At 40.6% G+C, this 20,504-nt stretch overlaps 1 protein-coding gene across 1 annotated transcript in view; it reads left to right on the top strand.

Annotated features, from left to right (window-relative positions):
- ube2f (ubiquitin-conjugating enzyme E2F (putative)) overlaps nucleotides 1–20,504 on the top strand; it is a 50,636-nt gene that overhangs the window by 26,240 nt on the left and 3,892 nt on the right. The window contains exons 8-9 of the mRNA XM_069663818.1: nucleotides 4,481–4,513; nucleotides 5,300–5,362. Of these exons, the coding sequence (XP_069519919.1) occupies nucleotides 4,481–4,513; nucleotides 5,300–5,362 (96 nt within the window). The remainder of the gene's footprint in view (nucleotides 1–4,480; nucleotides 4,514–5,299; nucleotides 5,363–20,504) is intronic.

The following is a 20,504-nucleotide window of genomic DNA, read 5'->3' as shown; positions in this document are numbered from 1 at the left end:
TATATTTGCATCACTGACAAATAGCAAGCCGTCTCGACAGAGTTGACCTTAGAGTTTAATATTGCTTTCCCTTTGGCTTGTAGTTGAGTCGCCAATCCTTGAGTCCCCAGTGTTTAAGTCATTTTCACCAAAGAAGAGTCAAGTCAGTGTCGAGTCCCCATCACCTGAGTTGAGTCCAAGTTAGCTAGCAGCTAGCTAATGGTAACATCATCAACAGTCCAAATAACTCATTGACTTTTCTATGCCTGCTGGACAGATGGTTCTTTTTCATACTTAACATGTTTCACTGCTCTTGCTTGCTTTTTCTTTAAAATCTTTGAATGCAAAATGCAGGATTTGTGGTGCCTCTTTAGGCATCCTTGCAGGAACTGTTGAACAAGACGGCAGGTGAACACATGTGCCAGCCCTTGCTTGAAACTGAAAACATGATTAGGGCCTTAAACAAAAAAACAAAAACAGAAAACCTTATCAGTGAATAAGTCAGAGTCCTCCTCTCCATCTTCCGAGTCAGAATGCAGTCAATGCTCGACTCCAAGTCCAAGTCTAAATCATCAGTGCTCGAGTCCTAGCCGAGTCACGAGTCCTGAAAATCAGAGTCCTGGACTCGAGTACTGCAACACTGGCTGTCATCAAAAAATATATAAAGAGATGAAAATATTCCCAAGGCATGTACATATAACAACATTTTTATAGTTTAACAATGACAAATGTGCACTTTATTTTGATGAATAATACGTATTTTATCAACATCTCCAGAAACACACATAAACCATGTCTTTTATAATGTGCTGCAGCCTTAGTTGTGTATCCTTGTTGCTTTAAATCCTTCAAATACTTTCCCTCGGCCTTGATTCTAAGAAGGCACAACAAGGAAAGCAGCTTTGCATACTGATTGGCTGCTTATCTTTATGTATGTTTGTGTTCACTGTAGCAATAATAATCAATGAGCACATAGTTAGGCTTTAGAAACACTCTCTGTTATTGTAGATTTCATGTAACTGGCATGAACGCATTTGTTTACGGTTTTATTGTACAGATTTGTGAATTAAAGCTGCTTTCTGTTAAGTTGAGATGAAAGCGCGGCTTGCATTGGAATGCTTACAGCTTAGGCATGGGGAGGGGGGGGCGCCGGGTGTGATGCTCTGCAGGAAACTATGTTTATGTGTGTCAGCGAGTGTCACTGTGAGAGCACCAAATATATGAGAAAGGTAAGTGCAAAAGCTGTGAGTCAGAAAGGATTGTGTTAGTTTCTGAGTGGGTGATGATGTCCCTCTTTGCTGGTCACCACTTCTCTCCACTTCAGCCCACACACACACACCCACGCACTCTGTGTCATGTTAAATACCTTTGCAACAATGACTTATATGGTCAGTGCAACACCAAGTTCATTTGCAAAGCACTGAATACACATGTATGTTAAAAAATACACCCTTGGTTTGTATTTTTGTGAAATTGCTGTTATACACTCAAAAACAGGCCACTGAGATAGCAACTGTCTGCAGTCAAATTGAAATCTCACAGACAAATTTTTGAATTTTGTAGAGGTAGGTGCTTCTAGGCGGCAAGTGGGTGCTGCTGTTGTTCCCTCCGCTGTTTTTAACGTAAAAACACTGTGGTGAAGGGAGAGGGAGCTGATGGCCCTGTGCTGAGAGTTTCTGGTGGTTTAACTTTCTCAACTTCTGGCTGTGGCGTGTAAACATGGTTACAACAGAGCTAAAGAGAGGGGAATGGTAAAGGGAACTAATTTGACTGTAATTTAAGATATGCAAAATTAAGGTTATACACAAACCCTTCGTAATGCAAACTAAATGCTGTTGTTTTTTGAGTTCACTGTTATTGCACACCTTTCTCCCAGAATGCAATGCATTAAGGAAAGGGAGGAGCAGGTCACAGTTGAAAATAATTGAAATTAATTGTCATTTTTGGGCGTCTGTGGCTCAGTGGTAGAGTTGGTCGTCTCGCAATCTGAAGCTAGGGGTTCGATACCTGGCTGCTACAGTCACATGTTGAAGTGTTCTTGGGCAAGACACTGAACCCCGAATTGCTCCTGAAGGCATCGCCATCGGGTATGAATGTGCATAAATACTGATTGGAGATTGGCACTGAGGCCTTTGCCATCAGTGTGTGAATGTGTGTATGAAAGGGTGAATGTGACATGTAGTGTAAAAGTGTAATAAGTGTGAAATGAAATGAAAAAAACATTTTGATGTCTGATTGTGAAGTTAAATTTGTCATTGGCAGTTTAAAGTTATTCTACATCACGCTGGGGACACACCGGATGCCGAAGCGCCGAGAAGTGGAGCCAGTTTCCTTTCGGCGCCCATGTTAACCGATTTGTGTTGTTCACACCAGACGCGCCAAGGCGCACACCTCCGCGGCCGGCTCGCGCCCTGCAGCGATAGTTTCAGCGTCTGGTCTATTTTTTGCGCGAGCCGCAGGCGATCGCGTCAATCCTGGCAGGAAGTCACACATGAAACAACGAGAGAATCCGGTCAATTTTCAAAATTAAAACGATTTTCAAAATATAACACCGCGATTGACAAATGCGATGTTATATTTGTGTGCTTTTATATATTTGTCAGTATCTAAACAGAGCGCGAGAGAGATGAAGATACACACACACACACATACACACACAAACACACAAACACACAGACACACACACAAGACAGAGAGAGACACAAAGTGGGCTGGCTATAGGGGGTGGGGGTGGGGTGTCAAAACACACACGCAAACAGAGAGAGAGCAAGAGAAAGAGAGCATGATGAAAAAACAGCTCCAAATGTGAGTAAACGACAGCTGAGGAGCAGATTTTCGTTGTGCGGCGCTCCGCAGCGCTTCCTCGTCCGATGTGTCCCCGGCGTGAAATCTGTGTCTTTATTTTAAAATACAGCAACCTCAACAACACTTCATAGCTTTTACAAATTATGCTTCTAAAAGCAGGCTGGTTCTAATAATAACTGTCAATACATTGTTGAGGTTTTTATTTTACCAGCATTCAAAAACAGCTGTAGTGTGTTGGATTAGTCTGTACATTGGTATGTAAGACAGAGGGAGAACAGCCTGGAATTCTCTGCAAGATTATTCCCATTAAAACATTTTTTTATCACAGTTGGCTAAACACACTGCTAGCTGCTGCTTATCTAAATACTCAAGGTTCAAAGCTTCATTCCATTATGTAAATGAATTAAACGTAAGTGTGTGGAATGAGTGAAAGATAATTGAATGGGAGCCCTGAAAGCATTAACTTGAAATTGTCAATCAGTGGAGCAGCTAACAGTTGTTTACAGAAGCTCCCGTGAATTACAGCTCCTGTTTTTAGCCACCTGTTTCATTCAGTCGCCATTTCAGTGCTGGAATTTAACTGTAAATAGGAAGTAGGGGATAATGAAGGCGGTAAGCTGCAGTGATAAAAAGCAATTATGATGCAGCCGTTGTTTATACAAACACAGAGCTGTCAGACCGGCTGTAGAGTCCTCCCCTGCATGTTAAAGTGGTACAGCGCTGTGTCCCATAGCTCCGGCTGTAAGGAGATTCAGGGATTCGATTATTTTTTAACTTCATTTTGAACTTGTCTGTTTTCTTGTACCAGTGTGCAGCTTTTTCCACAGGGTAAATGTTGAAGGGTATTACTATATGATAAAGCAATAAAGAGACTGGAAGTTGAAACGTGTGCAATTTTATTTTTATTTATTTTAGCGTTAGTAGCGTATATAAAATATTAATATAACCATTTACAATAAGGATTGCCATTGTTCTCATATTTCTATGGCAGGCAGGAGAATTTTCATTGTTTTGATCAGTTAGCTTCAGCTTTGTAACTTTTGGTTGTGTACATGTTAATGACTAATGGGACAGTGAAAATAGTTTACTGACAATGAATGTAAATATACTGTTTTTTAATTACTCAACAGTGAACAGAGGTTTCTGCATAACGTTATGCTGCATAATTAATATCACATAAATCTGTGCCTTTTTTCCCCCCAGCTTCATGCACACACACACACACGCACGCACGCACACACGCACACACACACACACAGCACTGTTCTCTCCTCCCAGCTTCACCATTTACACAGACATTGTTTTGCCTCTGTTACTACCTCCGCTGGCAGCTTAAAGTTGGAACAGTTCTCTCACCATTCAGCCTCTGTGACTTCTACACAGCAGGACAGCCTCGCCTTTAACAGGGCTAAACATTGAGATTAGGGAAAGGAAATCATTATTGTCGCATCCCTCTAATATATATCCCGAATTGTCCCCCAGGGGATCAATAAAGTATTATCTTATCTCTTATATACAGGTTATAATATATACTATATACTGTAATTCAGAAAGTTGTTTTTACTTCCTTTCTGTTTTGAACAGGCTGTTATAACTTTCGATCTAATTGTACTGGGCTGCCTGAATGCTTTCAATGCTTGTATTAAACTGTAATACAAATGTGAGTGTTTGATAATTATTGTTTTTTTTTTTCTAGGATGTGGTCTGGGGATTGAACTCCTTATTTACTGTAAGTTTGGCTTGTTTTGCCTTCATTTTAACATGAATATGTTGTTAGAAAGTAAAATACCTAAAATGCAAATTCTTCAAAAATTGAAGATAATTAATAACCTTTCAGAATTGGGATCAGTGTCATTATGTTTATTCTTTAAAACATAGGGAGGCTAAAAATAATTTATAAAAATGCTTTTAAATATCAAGTTCTTAGATTGTACAATAAAATACAGGACTCTGTGTGGACATTTTGGATGCCAAAGTTACCAGATTAATGAGTTTAGCCCAAAATATGCATGAACTGCTAATTCAAGCTTGCATAAACCCATCATCAATTGCACTTTTAGAAAGTACCAGAGGTCAGGACTGTGTTCATCGTGATAATGGTGATAGTAATCTGCTTTGATGTGTGGTCATGCCCTCCTGCTCAGCCCATGTCCTTCTCAGGCCAGCCTCCTTTTTATCTCTCTACAAACTTCTTTTTTTTTCTTGTTGCGCTCGGCATCTGTAAGGCAACAGCATAATTAGGCCTTTGTGTTTGCCGCAGTTGCAGAGTCCGGGGTGACATTGCAGGCAGCAAATAGTGCTGAAGTGGTCAATATCTCCCTCAGCAGTTTTTCATTTATTTGGAAACTCCATTTAACCCATAGAAAGTATCGAACCCTGAAAAGTTCTTTAAAAGATGAGCAAACTTTTGAGATCTGGCCATAATCAATCCCTTATGTTTCACACTGGTTTTGAAATTTGTTCTGCCTTCAATCTCAGTACCTTCACGTCCTCTCTTTCTCTGCCTCTGCTCCAGGACCTGTTGAACTTTGACGACCCGTTGAATATCGATGCTGCAGAACATCATCTGAGAGACAAGGTGGGACATTACTGAGTTCAAGACAATTAGTGACACTTTCAGGAGTACTGTAACTTGAGCTTAAATTCTCCTCCGACATAGATTCAGTGCAAACAGTAACTTTCATCATTGACATGCAGATGATTCCCATGGCGCCTGGAATGTGCTTACAGTCTCCATAATCAAATTCATACCTTCGCTCCTGTTGATAGCCTGCATAGGAAATGTGCTTGGAGAAGATTTCCCAGCTGCTGTAGAAACTATATTTCCTGCTGCATCTTTCAGTGACTACTTGTTTCTGTAGGTGGGATTACGTGAAAATCAGTCGAGAGGGCTTTAATCTGGTATAGTGGGCTGAACACAAAGAGCCCACTTCCTGAGCAGAGAATAGCTTTTATGTTATGTTATGTTCAAGGGCTGTATATGGAACAGGTGCATATAGTGCTTCTAAAAAACCCAAAAAAAAGCACTTCAACAATTAAATTCAGTGCCTCTGCAGTAGACAGCAGGCTCTGCGATTTGTAAGTCAAATCAGCATCCTAAACCTCTCGAACTCCCACAAACCTCCCAGCTCCTCTCTCCTTGCTTATTTTTATAATGTGTGTGAGCGACTGTGTATGTACTTGTACACATCTGCATGCAAGCCTGAGTTTGTGAATGTATTTTTTGTACTTTATCAAGGCCTTTTCATTCGACCTGTTTTGCATACGCAATGAGCTGGTGTGGGAGCTGTTGAATATCAGCCTTCCTCTAAGCAAAACAAATACTCGAGCTGTTTCTAAAAGATTGGCACTCTTGCTAATTGATTACTGATGCCTCATTCCCTCTGTCTCTCCACTTTATGCTATTAATTTTTATCTTGTGTATCATCTTTATTTCATTCAGTTTTTCATCAAAAAGTATTAAAAAGCAGACATTCTCAGGGTTGTTAAACGAGCTAATGTAACTGCAGGGAATGTGCTGACCAGGGATGTAGCTGTTAGTTTGGCATGAGTAGAGACGAGCTGAAAGCATTTTAAACTACAATATTTGACCTTTGGCATTTTGCACAACCGTTCCCATAATGCATTGAGGTGTACCCAGCGGTGTGTGATAATGGTTGCCCTGGGACCCCATTAGATATGAAAGAGTTTGTCTGTGTGTTTCTTATGAGTGTGTGTGCAAGAAATGATTGCTGGTTTGTGGCAGGGGTTATGATTGTTTAGATGAGTCAATAGTCCCAAGTGTAGGATTAGGGTGGCAATTGGGAGCCTTTCATGAGGTAAATACAAAGAGGTCCTTGTCTTGTGGTGTCAGAAACACAGATTAATTTGTGAGTAGGGGCAAAGGCTCTTAGAAATTTCTCTGAAGCCGTGAGGAACAGCGGGTGTTGGATAAGTTACTGCAAGTAATTAGGCTTTGTGTAGATTCACACACACACAAGTGCATCGAATGACTTTGCACCTACATAGTGATTCGTCCTGCTTGCACTCATTGTTTCTCATCTCAATTTATTGCTCACTATAGGGTAAACTATTGAGTGTCTATTATGTAGGGAGTAGTGAACAATAGAGCGGTTTCAGACACAGCCCAGGTCTTCTGGGGTTCCTGATTTTCATTGGCCCACAGAAACATACAAATTGGTTTGCAAGGTCCAGTCACAGGTAGTGCTTTATATGTCTTAATAGTGAAGGCAGGCTTCTTCGTACCATTGGACATCTATTCAAGCTGTGTTGCTTTGAAAGGCAACTGTTAAAGGTAGTGTAGTTTAATAGGATTGACAGAAAGTTACGGTTTTGGCAATCTCGAATCCCATCGGCTGTAGTCTGACGAAAATATAGCCTCTGGGGACAACGGTGAACATGTCAGGCGTGTAGCCAGCGATTAGCGATAAACGACTGCTTTTCTGCGTGCTGCACTGTTTCCAGATTTTTTTTACTTGTGATTGACTTTAATTAACAGGTCTTACCTTTGTCAAAATGTCACCTTTATGATGCAGTTTAGTAAAATGTAAAAATTTAAGCTTTGTCAGGTCTGTCCTCAAGAGGAGAAGAAAACTACTTTAAAATGCTCGTTTGTTGAACGGAGGTCGGATCGATAATTTCTGATGCATTAGAGAAAGTCGGGAAATCTGAACGCTGACATCTTTCGTGACACAGCTCCGAGGGAATATATCTTAAGTTGAATTGCAGAGCAGATTGTTAGCTGAACTTGCTACAGATGTCTGTTAAAAGAGATTAATAAGAAGCTAAATCAGCGTCAGATCACGCTGATGGGAGCCGGGATGTCATTACTGCGGATTACGTTCCTCCTGCTTTTGCTCTCCTCACGGACTGTTTTTCCTGCATACGCCACAGCATGCTGATACATGATTGGTCAATACAACTCGGACTACAAACGTAGTACAAACAAAAACCAGAACACTTGCCGTCCCTAAAATCCACGTCCCTGCCTAAAGATTGTAAATCTGTAAATAGATTTTAGAGCTTTAGTTACAACAATTCTGCTTGGACTTTTTTGTAGTGCAAAGTCTTTCAGCATCAGGTCATCACTGAAGTTGATTTCCAGGAAGTGAAAATTTTCTCAAAAAATAGATAACCTTCCTTGCCAGGGTAAGAGGGTAGGTGATTTACTGAATGCACTAACTTCACAAAACAGAATTCCAGTTAATGTGTCGTACGGCACAGTGGTAGAGTCGGCCCTCTTTCAGTCGGAAGGTCTTGGTTCGATCCCCAGTTCCCTCAGGCTACATGTCGAAGTGTCCTTGGGCAAGACACTGAACCCCAAATTGCTCCTTGTGGCATAGCCAGCGGGTATGAATGTGACAACTGATTGACCTTTAGGCACTTTAGGTAGCAGCCTCTGCCATCAGCGTGTGGATGCGTGAATGTGACATGTAGTGTAAAAGCAGCTTTGAGTGGTTACAAAGACTAGAAAAGCGCTATATAAGTACAGTCCATTTACCATTTACCCCAAAAAATTAAACCTCAGTCTGCTCAATATTTTATCACACATCTAATCCATAGTACCTTTTCCAATTTAAGTTAATTCTGTAAATAAAGAAGGAAGCCTAAAGGCGCAAAACACTTTTTATTCTTTACTATTTACATGTGCTTTAAAAATCCATGTTTTAAAGTTTCCTGCTGCCTCACTGATCTGTTCTGATTCTCTGGGGTTACAATCACTGAAAACACAAAGCCATCCATCCATGACCCCCTCCCACTGAGTCCCAGCCTGCTGTAATCAACTTCTGCAGTGAGTAGGTGGGACTGTGGGAGTGTGTGTCTCAGCACACGTGTGTGTGTGGATGTGTGCGTGTTGAGGTTTTTGAAGTGGAACACCTCTTGTAGCTCCTCTTTGAATACATTTGTTGGTTAAAGTGGCTGAAAGGGAGCATCCTCATGGGCAATTTAGAGTGTGTGTGTAAAGTATGTGTGTATAGGTGGTTGGTGACTGTTGAATTGTACTCTTGTCGGTTGGGTGTGGGTTTGTGTACATGTGTGTACGTGCACAGCTACCTGAATAGGAACACATTGTAAGAGAAACACGTACAGCTCCAGCATTAGCTTTGTTTAAAGGTTGACGAATGTTTGTTTAATACTGGATTCTGATTTTTACATCAACATTTTAAGTTTAATATGCTTTTCTCAGTAACCCTGATGTCTCAAATAACTTCCAAGGATTTATGGTAGACTTTGCAGATTGTCAGGGGGAAGTCGGAGTACATCCTCCAGCTGAGATTCAAAGCACCTTCTTTTTCTCTGTGACTCCTTCAGTACGTTTTAGTTTGAAGCTTCTAAAGATTACTGAGCTTTGAAATGTGCACTCCCTTGTGACCGTTTGAAACCCTGGAAGAGTAATTTTATCTGTAAATACTAATTAGGCTTCTTCAAAGCATAAAGATAATGAGATAACAGAATAAAGATGCTGTATTGATATAGACCAATCTTGTTTTAACAAAATGAGTGTCATTTGAGTTTCACTCAGAATGAAAACTTCTATTTAATTCTGTGCTACACTCTAATTCTAAGCAGGTTTTAAATTGAATTGAATATATTAATAACAGCTGACACATCTGTCATAGCTTCAGAAAGAAATATTTTGGAAAAACAAAAGAGGATTTAACATTTAGGCAGAACCTCTGCTTTCAATTTGACATGTTTACTCCAATAGAGAATAATTTTGAACACACAATAGCTGAGTAAGTCTCCACAGCAGCAGGGAGGACATGAACCCCTTTTACATAGCGTTCCAGCGATGTGGAAGCAAAAGGCGCCAGAAGTGTAATCAAACAGCGTGAGCTTCACATACACACACGGCACTGTTCCGTCCTGCTGGCTCCGCTGTTAGCCTTTACGGCTCTGTTACGCCCTCCGCTGCCGGCTCACAGGGGGAACGACTTCTCCCGACAATCCGCCTCTATTGTGCTATTGTAAGATACTTTTGTGGGGCAGGGGATTAAGAACACAACTCAATTAATTATTAATTAAGTCCCTTACCACTAATGATGGCCTCAAAAAATATTGTAGAATTTACACCGTCATCTTGGTGTAGCCATAAACAAATATCTGATACACTTTTAATGAGCTTCATATGACAAATTAAATAAAATGATTTTTTTATTTGATTAAAATGAATTGTACATGTAAATAACCCGGAATCATATTGCATGTAAGTGTATCACAATACACTCTGCATGTGTTACTGAAGAGGAAACTGAAAAGATACCTCTAAAATGTACCAAAATCTGGAAATACATCAAATCATATACAGTCTCTTAGATACATCCTAAAGCAGGATAGATTCGGTTTTAAAGACAGCAGAGAGTGAGACAGCCTGAATGGTGTGATCAGAAGTGCAAAGACTCTTACCCTTTAACAAACCCACCAGCAGCATGTGCCATTATTTAAATGTCAAATGTCAATAAAATGGCAAAAGGCCAGAAAGCAGAAAGGTTCAAAAATCAGCAGAGCAAAGAAAAGACATCGGCATTCTAACAGAAAATAAAAAATAGGTCCAGTGTATCTGGGATGTACTGCAGTGTGTGCTGCAATTTGATATTGATTCCTGCTTAAGCACACAGAGTGACAGGGTGGGATCTTGTCGGGTTTGTGAGTGGTTAAGCTTCAAAGTTCATGCATCCCATTATCCCCCTTGGCATACTAAATTCTTTACGTCTACATTGATTGTCACTCATCAGTGTGACAGAACACTTGTTCCTCTTACATGCTCACGATCTTTCTTGCTTAGGTACCTCAAGTGGCTTAGCCTCTTCAATCAATAGACAATCAAGTCAAGGGGCCTCAGAGACACACACACACACACACACACACACACACACCATTTTTTACTGCATCCTGACCTGGCTTCTGTCCTTGTTATTAGCTCTCTGCCCTGAGCATTGATCGCTGTGGCACTATAGGTCTCATTACTGCACCAATGGAGGAAAATAAGAGACATCAAGGTTGTTCTCCAGTCACACACGGTCTGGATTAAAAACAAACCCCCCTAGAGTTCACTGATTATCAATATAGATTTATTTTGTTATTCTTTTGCTTTTCACTTGTAACTGTGTGTAGCCCAATAAAATTCATTGTATCATTCTGTACGGTTTGAGCAGTAATGAACATGTCTCTGAAGTGCAGCTGTATGCTTTTTATAGCTTATCTAGTACCTCCAGCTCTGTACTGAGTTTGTTAACAGAAGCATGACGATAAAAACGGTACAATATTAATCCCTGTAAGTGTGTTCTAAGTGGCTGAACGATATATCGTTTAACTATTGCAATTGTGATGTGCACATGTGCAATAGCCACTTCTCAGGACGTGTGATGTTGAGCAAATTGACTCAAAGATGTCACGCTGCTACTTTTTTGTTGCTTGGTGCAGTACGAACACAGCCTTCGAGTGAGTGTATTCCTGTTAACAGTGGCACCTCGTCCTGCTTGTGGTTAACGTTGTGGCTACTCGTGCTGTCAAACTGGCCCAAAATAACGTTCGATTATTCCTTCTAAAAAAACACAAACCATTCGGATACCTATTTTGGCGCAATATGTCCACCAATACAACGGGAGACAAACTTACTTGCAAAGGTCCAATTATTTAAACATAAACATGCCTTTTAAAAGATTGACATTGGCATCCTACACCTTGCAAAATAAACAGATAAAATAATTTGCTTACGGTAGAACAGACATTTAGCGCTCTAAGCGAGCTGTGCTGTGACAGGTATATTTTTTTAAAAACATGTCTTAAAAAATATCAACATACATGTACCTGTATGTTATGCTGGGAATGAGAATCTCTGTCTCTCCGGCCAGAATTGGACTGGGATTTAAATTCTCTGCCATCATTACCACACGCCACACAGTTGTTGTAGTAGCTCGTTTCAGCTAGAACTACAGTTAATTATTTAGTATCCGTTTTTTATTACAATTCAGTTATATATTGAATTTAGAATATTCGTTGACAGCCTTAGTGGCTACATGTGCAGATTGTGCCCCAGAGTGTTTGCAGTGTGTACCCCTGCAGCGCATGTACGGTGTTGTGTTGTGTGAGGAGACTAATGACATGCATGGAGTAAACAGGTTGCAAGAGAGGGTGAGCTTTCGTTTCACAGCGTTACCGTCACGGGGCTGCTCGCACAAACTAAACACACATTTGAGCATCATCAGAAATGGTTGATGACATATAAGTGACACTATTCCTACACACAATTCTTTTTATAAATTATTAAGGTTCTCTCTTCTTGGACTCTCGCCACCTATTGTGTCCAGTTTTCATGCAGGTGTCAAAGAGTAGCTGGCAGAGGGCTGAACCAAGTTCAGCAAGCAGGAGAGGTTTTGTTTTGTTCACAGAGAGTGGACTTAAAGTCCCAAATAACAAAAAGTATGATTGTTCATTTTTAACTGTTTACCAGTGTATGTACATATCTCAATGTCAGTTTTATGCTAAGGAATTTATTATCACATGCATGCATCTTGGTGTCATGTCAAACCATGTAGAAAAGTAAGACGGCAGCAAAAGCTGACAGTAATTCATCATTAATGTCACATCGAGTGAGGTCATCTTATAAATAATACAGTCAAATGCAGAACCAGTCACCTCTATAAGGGTTGTACCTGTTCTGTTTAGTGTTAAAGTTGGGTTGCGGCAGTGGATGCTAACATGGTATTCAAAGGACAGTCTGGCTTTCTGCTGCAGTTTGTTTCACTTTGCTGAGTGTGAAAGAAGCTGTGCAGCTATTGTGTTGTGGATGGTGTTGTTGACCTACAGGGCAACTGATTAAAAAAGTTCTGTTTACAGGTATTATTTCTGTATTGGTTTGTTTCACTTTCTTAGTCTTGTCTTGCTGTTCGAGCCAAAACTCATTCAGTTCTACTCTTGATGAGGTGGAAGGCCATGCAAACAAGGTAATTTCCCTTGCAGACTGGCTCTATGGTAATGGTTTATGCAAACTGTGACCGACAGCAATGCAAATTACGGAGGATGGTGAAGCTCATCTTACCTTGCTGTCACAACAACCTCCTCTCGTTCTTTCTGCAGCCCGTTGCTATATGTCTAAATATCAGACCTTGGTTTTAACACCTCATCAAGAGAGATGTTCGTCCGTCATGATTAGGACTAGCTCTGTTGCTATTTGAGTTTAATTTTACTGTGTTTAATAAAGGCCCTGTGTTCAGGACTTTAAGTGGCTGTACTTAGCTACACATGTTTTACTCTAATACAGTATTGTTTGTATAGGATTCTCTAGTTTTATATTTGTTCAGCAAGTCTAATCTGAGAATATTTGGTAACATGTTCAATAATCCAGTGGGCTTTTTTTGTTTAATGGGAAAGGTAACAGTCGGCATTTAGACCTGTGTCAAATGACTCTGCAGTAGACCTGGGTAATCATCACCTTGGCTCTGATTGGCAATGATGGGAACACAAAACCTGTGTCGACACGCTAATCTCCGCCCCCTTTCTGGCGTGATGCTATGCTCTGTTGTTCACCTCTGCGACTCCAGCTGCAAATTCCGCCCGTCTCCGTCCAAGCAGCACTCAAACATAATTTTAAAATTCGAGTTTGATAAACAGACTGAATGAGTCATAGATAAAGACCTAAACACCATAAAACATTCACTGTTTACTAACACTACACTTACTCAGGCACGTTTGTGACGCCAGACGGTGTTGCAGCAGAAAAGAGACTGAAAAGAGTATAAGGGTCTAGACCTTCTTGACAGTCATGCATGAATTGCTCGTTGAACTCTCTCTTTAGTTTCTTTATAATTAGTGCTCCAGGTAATGTCAAAGAAACCAGACTAGAGTTTATTTAGCTAGATGAACTTTCCATAAGTTTTAGATAGAAACACCTTCTTTCCTCTGAATCCATTATCATCTCACTCTTCTCTATTCCATTTTATCTCTCCCTTGTTCACACCTATCCTCCTCCCCCTTATCTTCCTTCTCTTCAATCTGTTTACTTTGTACATCCTGGGGCTTTCCAGTGCTTAGTTTTCAACTTTTAGCAGATTCTAAAGTAACTGTTTGTACCCACAGGGTTTAATTTGCATCTCCTTCCCTCTGAGGGTGCTCCATATTTAGTGTACCTGTACAGATCGCTGGAGGAGAGGAGAGTTAATTGCCTTCCAAGGCTGAAAAAGAGCCAAAATAATTTAAGCTGTAGCCTAACAGTGTTTTAATCGACTGCAGAGTTTACTTGGAGTCTTCTAACTAATGAATGGCTGAATAATTTGCAGTCTTGGCCAGTTTAGTGCTTTAGGAGAGAAAGGGGGAGCAAAGTAAGAAAAGAGTACAAAATGTAGTGATACGTCTTTTTTTCTTTACATTTTGCTTTTTCATTTCACCCATTGAGAAATGTCTTTGACCTATTAGTCCCACCTGTGTTTGACATCTTAATTGGGTCTAGTTTAATTACAATCTTAAAATCAATATTTGGTGATCTCTGCCTGTCTGTGTTTGCACAACCCTCCAGGTCAATGTCAAGGAGCTTAGCAAGGTTGCCGCTTGAGAACTCTTCTTTCCGTCCTTATTTTATCCACTGAATTGAGTAGTCTTGCATTCTATACGCATTTGCTGTTAAATTCTCTTTGAAAATAATATTGATAAATACCCAATAAATGCTCGGCAGCCTGCCTTTATTGTGGATTACTTACAGAAGCTTGCAAGAGAAAACTGGGTTGACAAATGATGCCAGAAAGACTAGACAGCAGTTAAACACATACCATTATACTATATTTAAAAGCATGGACCATTTCACACACCACAAGACTGACAGACAAAATCTAATATTCGATTGGAGGGGGTATGTTTCTGCATCATTATTCAACCATTTTTTACCACATTGAGTATTGGAAAATAGTTTTTATGAGGCTAAAAAACAGTTTCTGTTATACAGTCCATGTGGGTAAGAACAGGTCTCTATCCCTTCTCATCTTAGGACTTTACTCTTTATAGAAAACACTGCATTGACTAATCATTCTGATGTAGCTAAGTCTTGAGATAAAGGCTTTTGTCTATGTTGCAAATCTCTTCAATACAGTCATCAGTTAGTTGGAGAGCTTATTCTACCTATGCATGCTAACTGTAAGTCAGAGTGGGTCTCACATTTCTAATATTGTATTTGTGCTTTTATTCCATGCATGGTTCTGGGGATGGCGATGTCTGTTTGTCTGTTGGGCCACCACTTTGGTCCTGACCCAGATATCTCAATAACTATTAAAATGATTGGCATTAAACGATCTACGGACATTCGTAGTGCCCAGAAGATAGCACCTGTTGGCAGGTGAACCTCTGTGTCTTTCTTCTAGCACCACGAGCTGGTTAGAGTTTTTCACTTTAGGTGCCATTATCAGGTCAAAATCATTCTTCTGCTTGTATGGGCCTAGACTCAGCCTTATTTTCAGATACAATACAAGCTATATGAAGAGACAGGCATGTGTTTTTTTTTATTTAGTACTTCTTTTGAATTTATCAGTTTCATTGGGGCATGGATCGTTTCTTTCTGATTCACTTAGTTCAAGAGAAATAGAGATTCATGATGTGTTATTATGTAGCAATCCATTTCAAGTAGTTTTTTGTTTGATTGTTGCCTTGGGCCTTTTTTTTCTTAGAAATATGTTTGACAATATAAGAATGTTTCTTTGCTGTCTCGCACATTGCTCACAGTTTGAGTTATACGCCTGGATTCTGAGCTCAAAGTTTAAAATGATCATTGAATTATTTGAACCACTGACCTTTCAAACCACATCAAATCAGACTACTAGTACTTTCAACATAAAAATAGCATCTGTGAGCTTCCAGTGGTAGAATATTATTTAAAGCAATACTTTTTTAAATCATTTACTTTACTCTTAATTTGTCAGGCCTAGCCGTTTCACACATACTGCCACAACACTTACATAAGTAAAAGTAGCCTGTGTGCATGGAGACACCCACACAGTCCATACAACCAAAACCCACGTCAGTGCACTGGCGAAGACCACTTAGGGAGACATCCCTCAGCAGCAATTGGCCGTTCCATCATCCCTCTGTGGACAGATAGTCACACTGCTGTCATCACTGCTGAAGTTTGTGTCGCTGGCAGCTTTTCAGCATTCCTGTCCGTCATCTGTGTTTCCACACACGCACACACACACACCATGCCCCTGTTTCCCATCTCTCCCCATCTCCTTTCTTCCTCTGACACGTGTCATTTCTCACGTCCTCGCTCGTACACAGAAGCCCCAGAAATGCACACATGACTAACTAACCATTGGGGCTGTGGCATAGATCAGTTTGTTGATGTCAGTGTGGGACACATGGATGGGAAATTCCATGTTGTAGTGTGGGACATGGGAGCATAAATACATTTAATGGCTCAAACCACGATGCTGATGGAAGGATGATACATTTAAAGGAGAAATTCGGTATTTTTAAACCTGGGCCATATTTGTTCAAATCGGTCCAGTAGATAGCCTCTGCCTGAGCCGCGATACGGCTGGAATGGCTCTAACATTATCCAGGGCAACTGCGCCCGATCAAAGTACCTCCATTAAAATTGCTCGTTTTTGCCACTGACAGGCTCAGATTGTTACCCCATGTGTCCGACAGCATTACAAAAATGATCCCTACAAAGGTCATACTTTTTTTTAAAGAGTAAGATCCTTTTTGTGTAACCAGAAACAGTGACATTTCTAGGTTAAGAAATGAGATGCATGTAAATTTGATAGGTCGACTTACTCGATAGATAGTTGCCTGTTTGGTCCATGTGATCTTGGCCGCCGCCTCCAGTTTATTTTGGACACATGAAAGAATGTCTGCAGCACATTTGATCAGGGGAAATCCTCCGACGTGGTTACACAGCGTTGTGTAGTGTCCGAGGTATCATCCCTGAATACCATCGAATTCAAATGAAACAAATCCTCTCTCCAACTTTAACTCACGTTTCCACTGTCCTGTTCAGGTAACATCTCACCAACCGCGTGATTTCAGAGCAAGACTTTGAGCGAGACCTCTGTTTCTGGTTACACAAAAAGGATCTTACTCATTAAAAAAGGAAGATATTTGTAGGGATCACTTCCACAATGTTGTCGAACGCCTGGAGTAACAATCTGAACCTGTCGATGGCAAAAACAAGCACTTTTAGTGGATGTACTTTGATTAGGTGCAGTCGCCCCTGGATTATGTTGCAGCCATTGCGGCCGTATCGCGGCTACCGCGGAGGCTATCTACTGGACCGATTTTGGTCCTTTTGTACAAATAGGGCCCAGGATTAAAAATACCGAACTTCTACTTGAACAAGTAAAAAAGAGAGGGGCAGGTAAGAAGGTTTGGTGGGCAGAGGAAGGAGTGTGCAAAGAAAGTAAGGATAACATACTCTCTTGAGTACATGCAGCACTATTAATACAGCCACAAATAAACTCCTTAAGGGAAGTGAATAGTAAGTTGAGATGTAGGAAGCAAATTCCCGATTAAATATGCATGAGGAAGCCATCCAGCCAAAGTACATGTAGTCTTCAGTGACTTTGTGGTGCCCTTGCAAAAACCTACATTTCTAAAACTTTCCTGTTGGACAAAATGTGTCCAAAATTCTGCTAAGTCCCTCCCCTCACATTCAGAAGATATGAACTGCTCCAGCAATATTTACTAAACTACTGCAGCTCAGATAAAAGCAGTCTACAGCCTCTGACCACATATTTTTGTATGCTGTAAGCATTCTGCCTGATGTATAAAAAGAATAGTTTGAATGATCAATAAAGAGCACGTAGACAGAAGCAAAGCAGGTTAAATAACACAATGTGTTTCCAAAACAGCCCCAGTGGTTGAAGAGATATAGACATAGAAGGCTCGAAATGATAGAGCCAAAGAAGAGGAGGGAGAGTCGAGTTCATGCAGAGCTTGATCAGGCTTGATGTTGCCAGGAGGGATGGGTCAGGGGAGCAAGGGAGGGGAGGTTATAGGCTGGCAGAATAGATGCATGGTGGGTGGGGGTGGAAGGAAGCCAGGAAACACAACCAGGAGAGGAATGATCAAGAGGATAAGAGACTATAGAAGAGGGAGCAGAGGGCACACATGACCAGAGGGAATCTGACCAGGGAAAGTCAACTGCTATGATAGACATTTAGATATGATTTAATATGGTTTCACTCTTATTCACTTACTGAGATATGCTCTGAATGAGAACAGAAAAACAATCACACGCAAAAATAAGAGACAAAAAAGCTGAATACTGTGGAGTTCTTTGAGTTTGTGGAACAATTATTATCAACTCACTCAAACAGTTGAAGTCAAATTAGGCACTGAATGCCTCTCATCCAGTCCAGATAATAACCAGATACAAATAGAGCTGCACAGATACAGTAGAACGGATCGGTATTGGTCCTGATACCGACCTTATGATCTGGTATCATCAACATATCACCAATTTACCTTGAACACAATTTCTTCATCCTGTCATTATAAATTTGAATGTTTTTACTCTCAGCTATATTAACTGAGTCATGGAGAGACTACCAACATTTTTTTCTTATTGCCACAGCAACATCTGTCGATTATAACGACTTCTTTTTAACTATGTGCCAGTTTTGGCCGGTTCTGGCCATTTTGGCGCCCTAGGCGAGTTTAGAATTTGGCACCTCCACTGCATTTGATATTGTGATGAGGATCAATCCAGCTTTCTCCAATGTGTTTGGATATAAGGAAATTGTGAGGACCCCAGTAGGGGGTGCTGGGTGATTATCCCCCAGGTACTCTTTATTTACATTCAAAGTAATCATTGGGAATTTAAATATGCACCTCAATTGCTTTCATTTATAATTTATTGATTAGAAATGTAAAAAAGTTAAATTCATTTGTTAACATTAGTTTATCGTTATATTAAAAGGGCTTTTCTTTATTACTAGACACAGTACACATTCTCAGATAGAGTGTATCCATTGTAGTGCTGCACCTCTCATCATCTGCTACTCTCCTCTCTCTTTCTCTCCATCATTTGTTCTGTCTCTCTCCTCTCTTTTTTCATCACGTTGCTGTCTCTCTTCCCCTCCCTTTCTATTATATGCTGTCTGTCTGTCGTTCTGTCTGTCTGTGTGATTAGAAGAGTAGGGCGAGGAAATTAAACAACACAACGTACATTATATGTATGTCAAAACAACATTTCTTACCCTCCCTTCCTTTAGAAGGTCGAGTTTGAGTTTTTCCAACTGGATGTGAACGTATCTTTCCGCTCCTCTTGTTGTAACTTGTGTCGAGAAGTGCACAGTGAGTGAGTTGTCAGGCAAGTAGAGCGGTAGATTGACGGTACATGTGAGTGGAGCAGAGAGAAAGGTTGGGAGTGAAGGTGTCAGTCTTGCAGTAGGCTTGAATTTAACATCAGGGCTGCATTCAACACGATGGAGGCTCAAGCCAGTGCCCAGAATGTGGTGCCCTAGGCGTCATCAGATCCAATAGTGGTAGTGAAATGAAAACAAAAGGGACCTCCCTAGATACAATTTATTCAAGCTCACTTTTATAAGCATAGGAAGGAAACAAAATCGCTAAAACAAACTTAAATGTATTCATTATGCTTTTTAATGAAGTGGTAGTCGGTTGATAAATTAAATAAAACCTTATCGCTTGACCCTTACAGTGAGGGCATATGGTAGCTCTGTTATGATATAGGGGGCATTTTACTTGCTTGGTTGGGGTCCTCTTGTCTCCTTAGAGGGAGGTGTTCCTGCTGTTCTATGTGATCATCTTGATTCAATGCTCAAGCATTTCTATACTGATGGAAGTGTTCTCTTCTGGAATACAAGGCCTCCATCCATAGGGCATGAGGGGTCACTGAATGGTTTGATAAGTATGATGTGAATCATCCGCTACGGCTTTCAGAGTCACATCTCAACCCTGTTGAGCACTTATGGGAGGATTTTGACTGACGTGTGAGACAGCGCTCTCCACTTCTGTCATCAAAACACTAAATGGGGAATTTCCATAGCTCCAGTAGAGTTGCAGAATCAATGCCAAGGCCGATATTATTAGCCCAAAACCTTACTTTGACATTAAAAAATGTTTTTTGTTGAACATGTTATGGAGGCCTTTAGGGTCTTTTTGTAGTTGTTTTATGACGGAGCCAGTGCACTATTCTCTTGATTTTTAAGACTCGTCCAGAGAGGAAGAGAATACATTACACATAATATCAAAAATTAAATGTACATACACCAGCCATAACATTATGACCACTGACTATTTGAGTGAATTACATGATTATATTGTTACAATGGCACCAGTCAGTGGGGGGATATGTTAGGCAGCAAGTGAACATGTTGTCCCCCCTGGAAGTTGATGTGTTGGAAGTAAGTGTAAGGATGTAGGCGACTTTGACAAGGACCAAAATGTTATGATGAAATGACTGCGTCAGAGCATCTCCAAAACTGCAGCTCTTGTAGGGTGTGTTCCGGTGGAGCAGGCGAAGGCAGTGTGATGATTTGGGCAATGTTCTGCTGGGAAACCTTGGGTCTTGCCATTCATGTGGATGTTACTTTGACATGTACCACCTACCTAAACATTGTTGCAGACTAAGCGCACCCCTTTATGGAAACAGTATTCCCTAATGGCAGTGGCCTCTTTCAGCAGGATAATGTGCCCTGCCACACTGCAACAATGGTTCAGGAATGGCTTAAAGAACACGACAACGAGTTTAAGCTGTTGACTCGGCCTCC

Source organism: Semicossyphus pulcher, unplaced genomic scaffold (assembly GCF_022749685.1).
Source record: "Semicossyphus pulcher isolate SPU_LCO1_2020_fin unplaced genomic scaffold, fSemPul1.0.p SCAF_15, whole genome shotgun sequence".
NCBI classification, from domain to species: domain Eukaryota; kingdom Metazoa; phylum Chordata; class Actinopteri; order Labriformes; family Labridae; genus Semicossyphus; species Semicossyphus pulcher.
The sequence above is the reverse complement of the archived record's forward strand: the minus strand, read 5'-3'. Positions and strand labels throughout refer to the sequence as shown.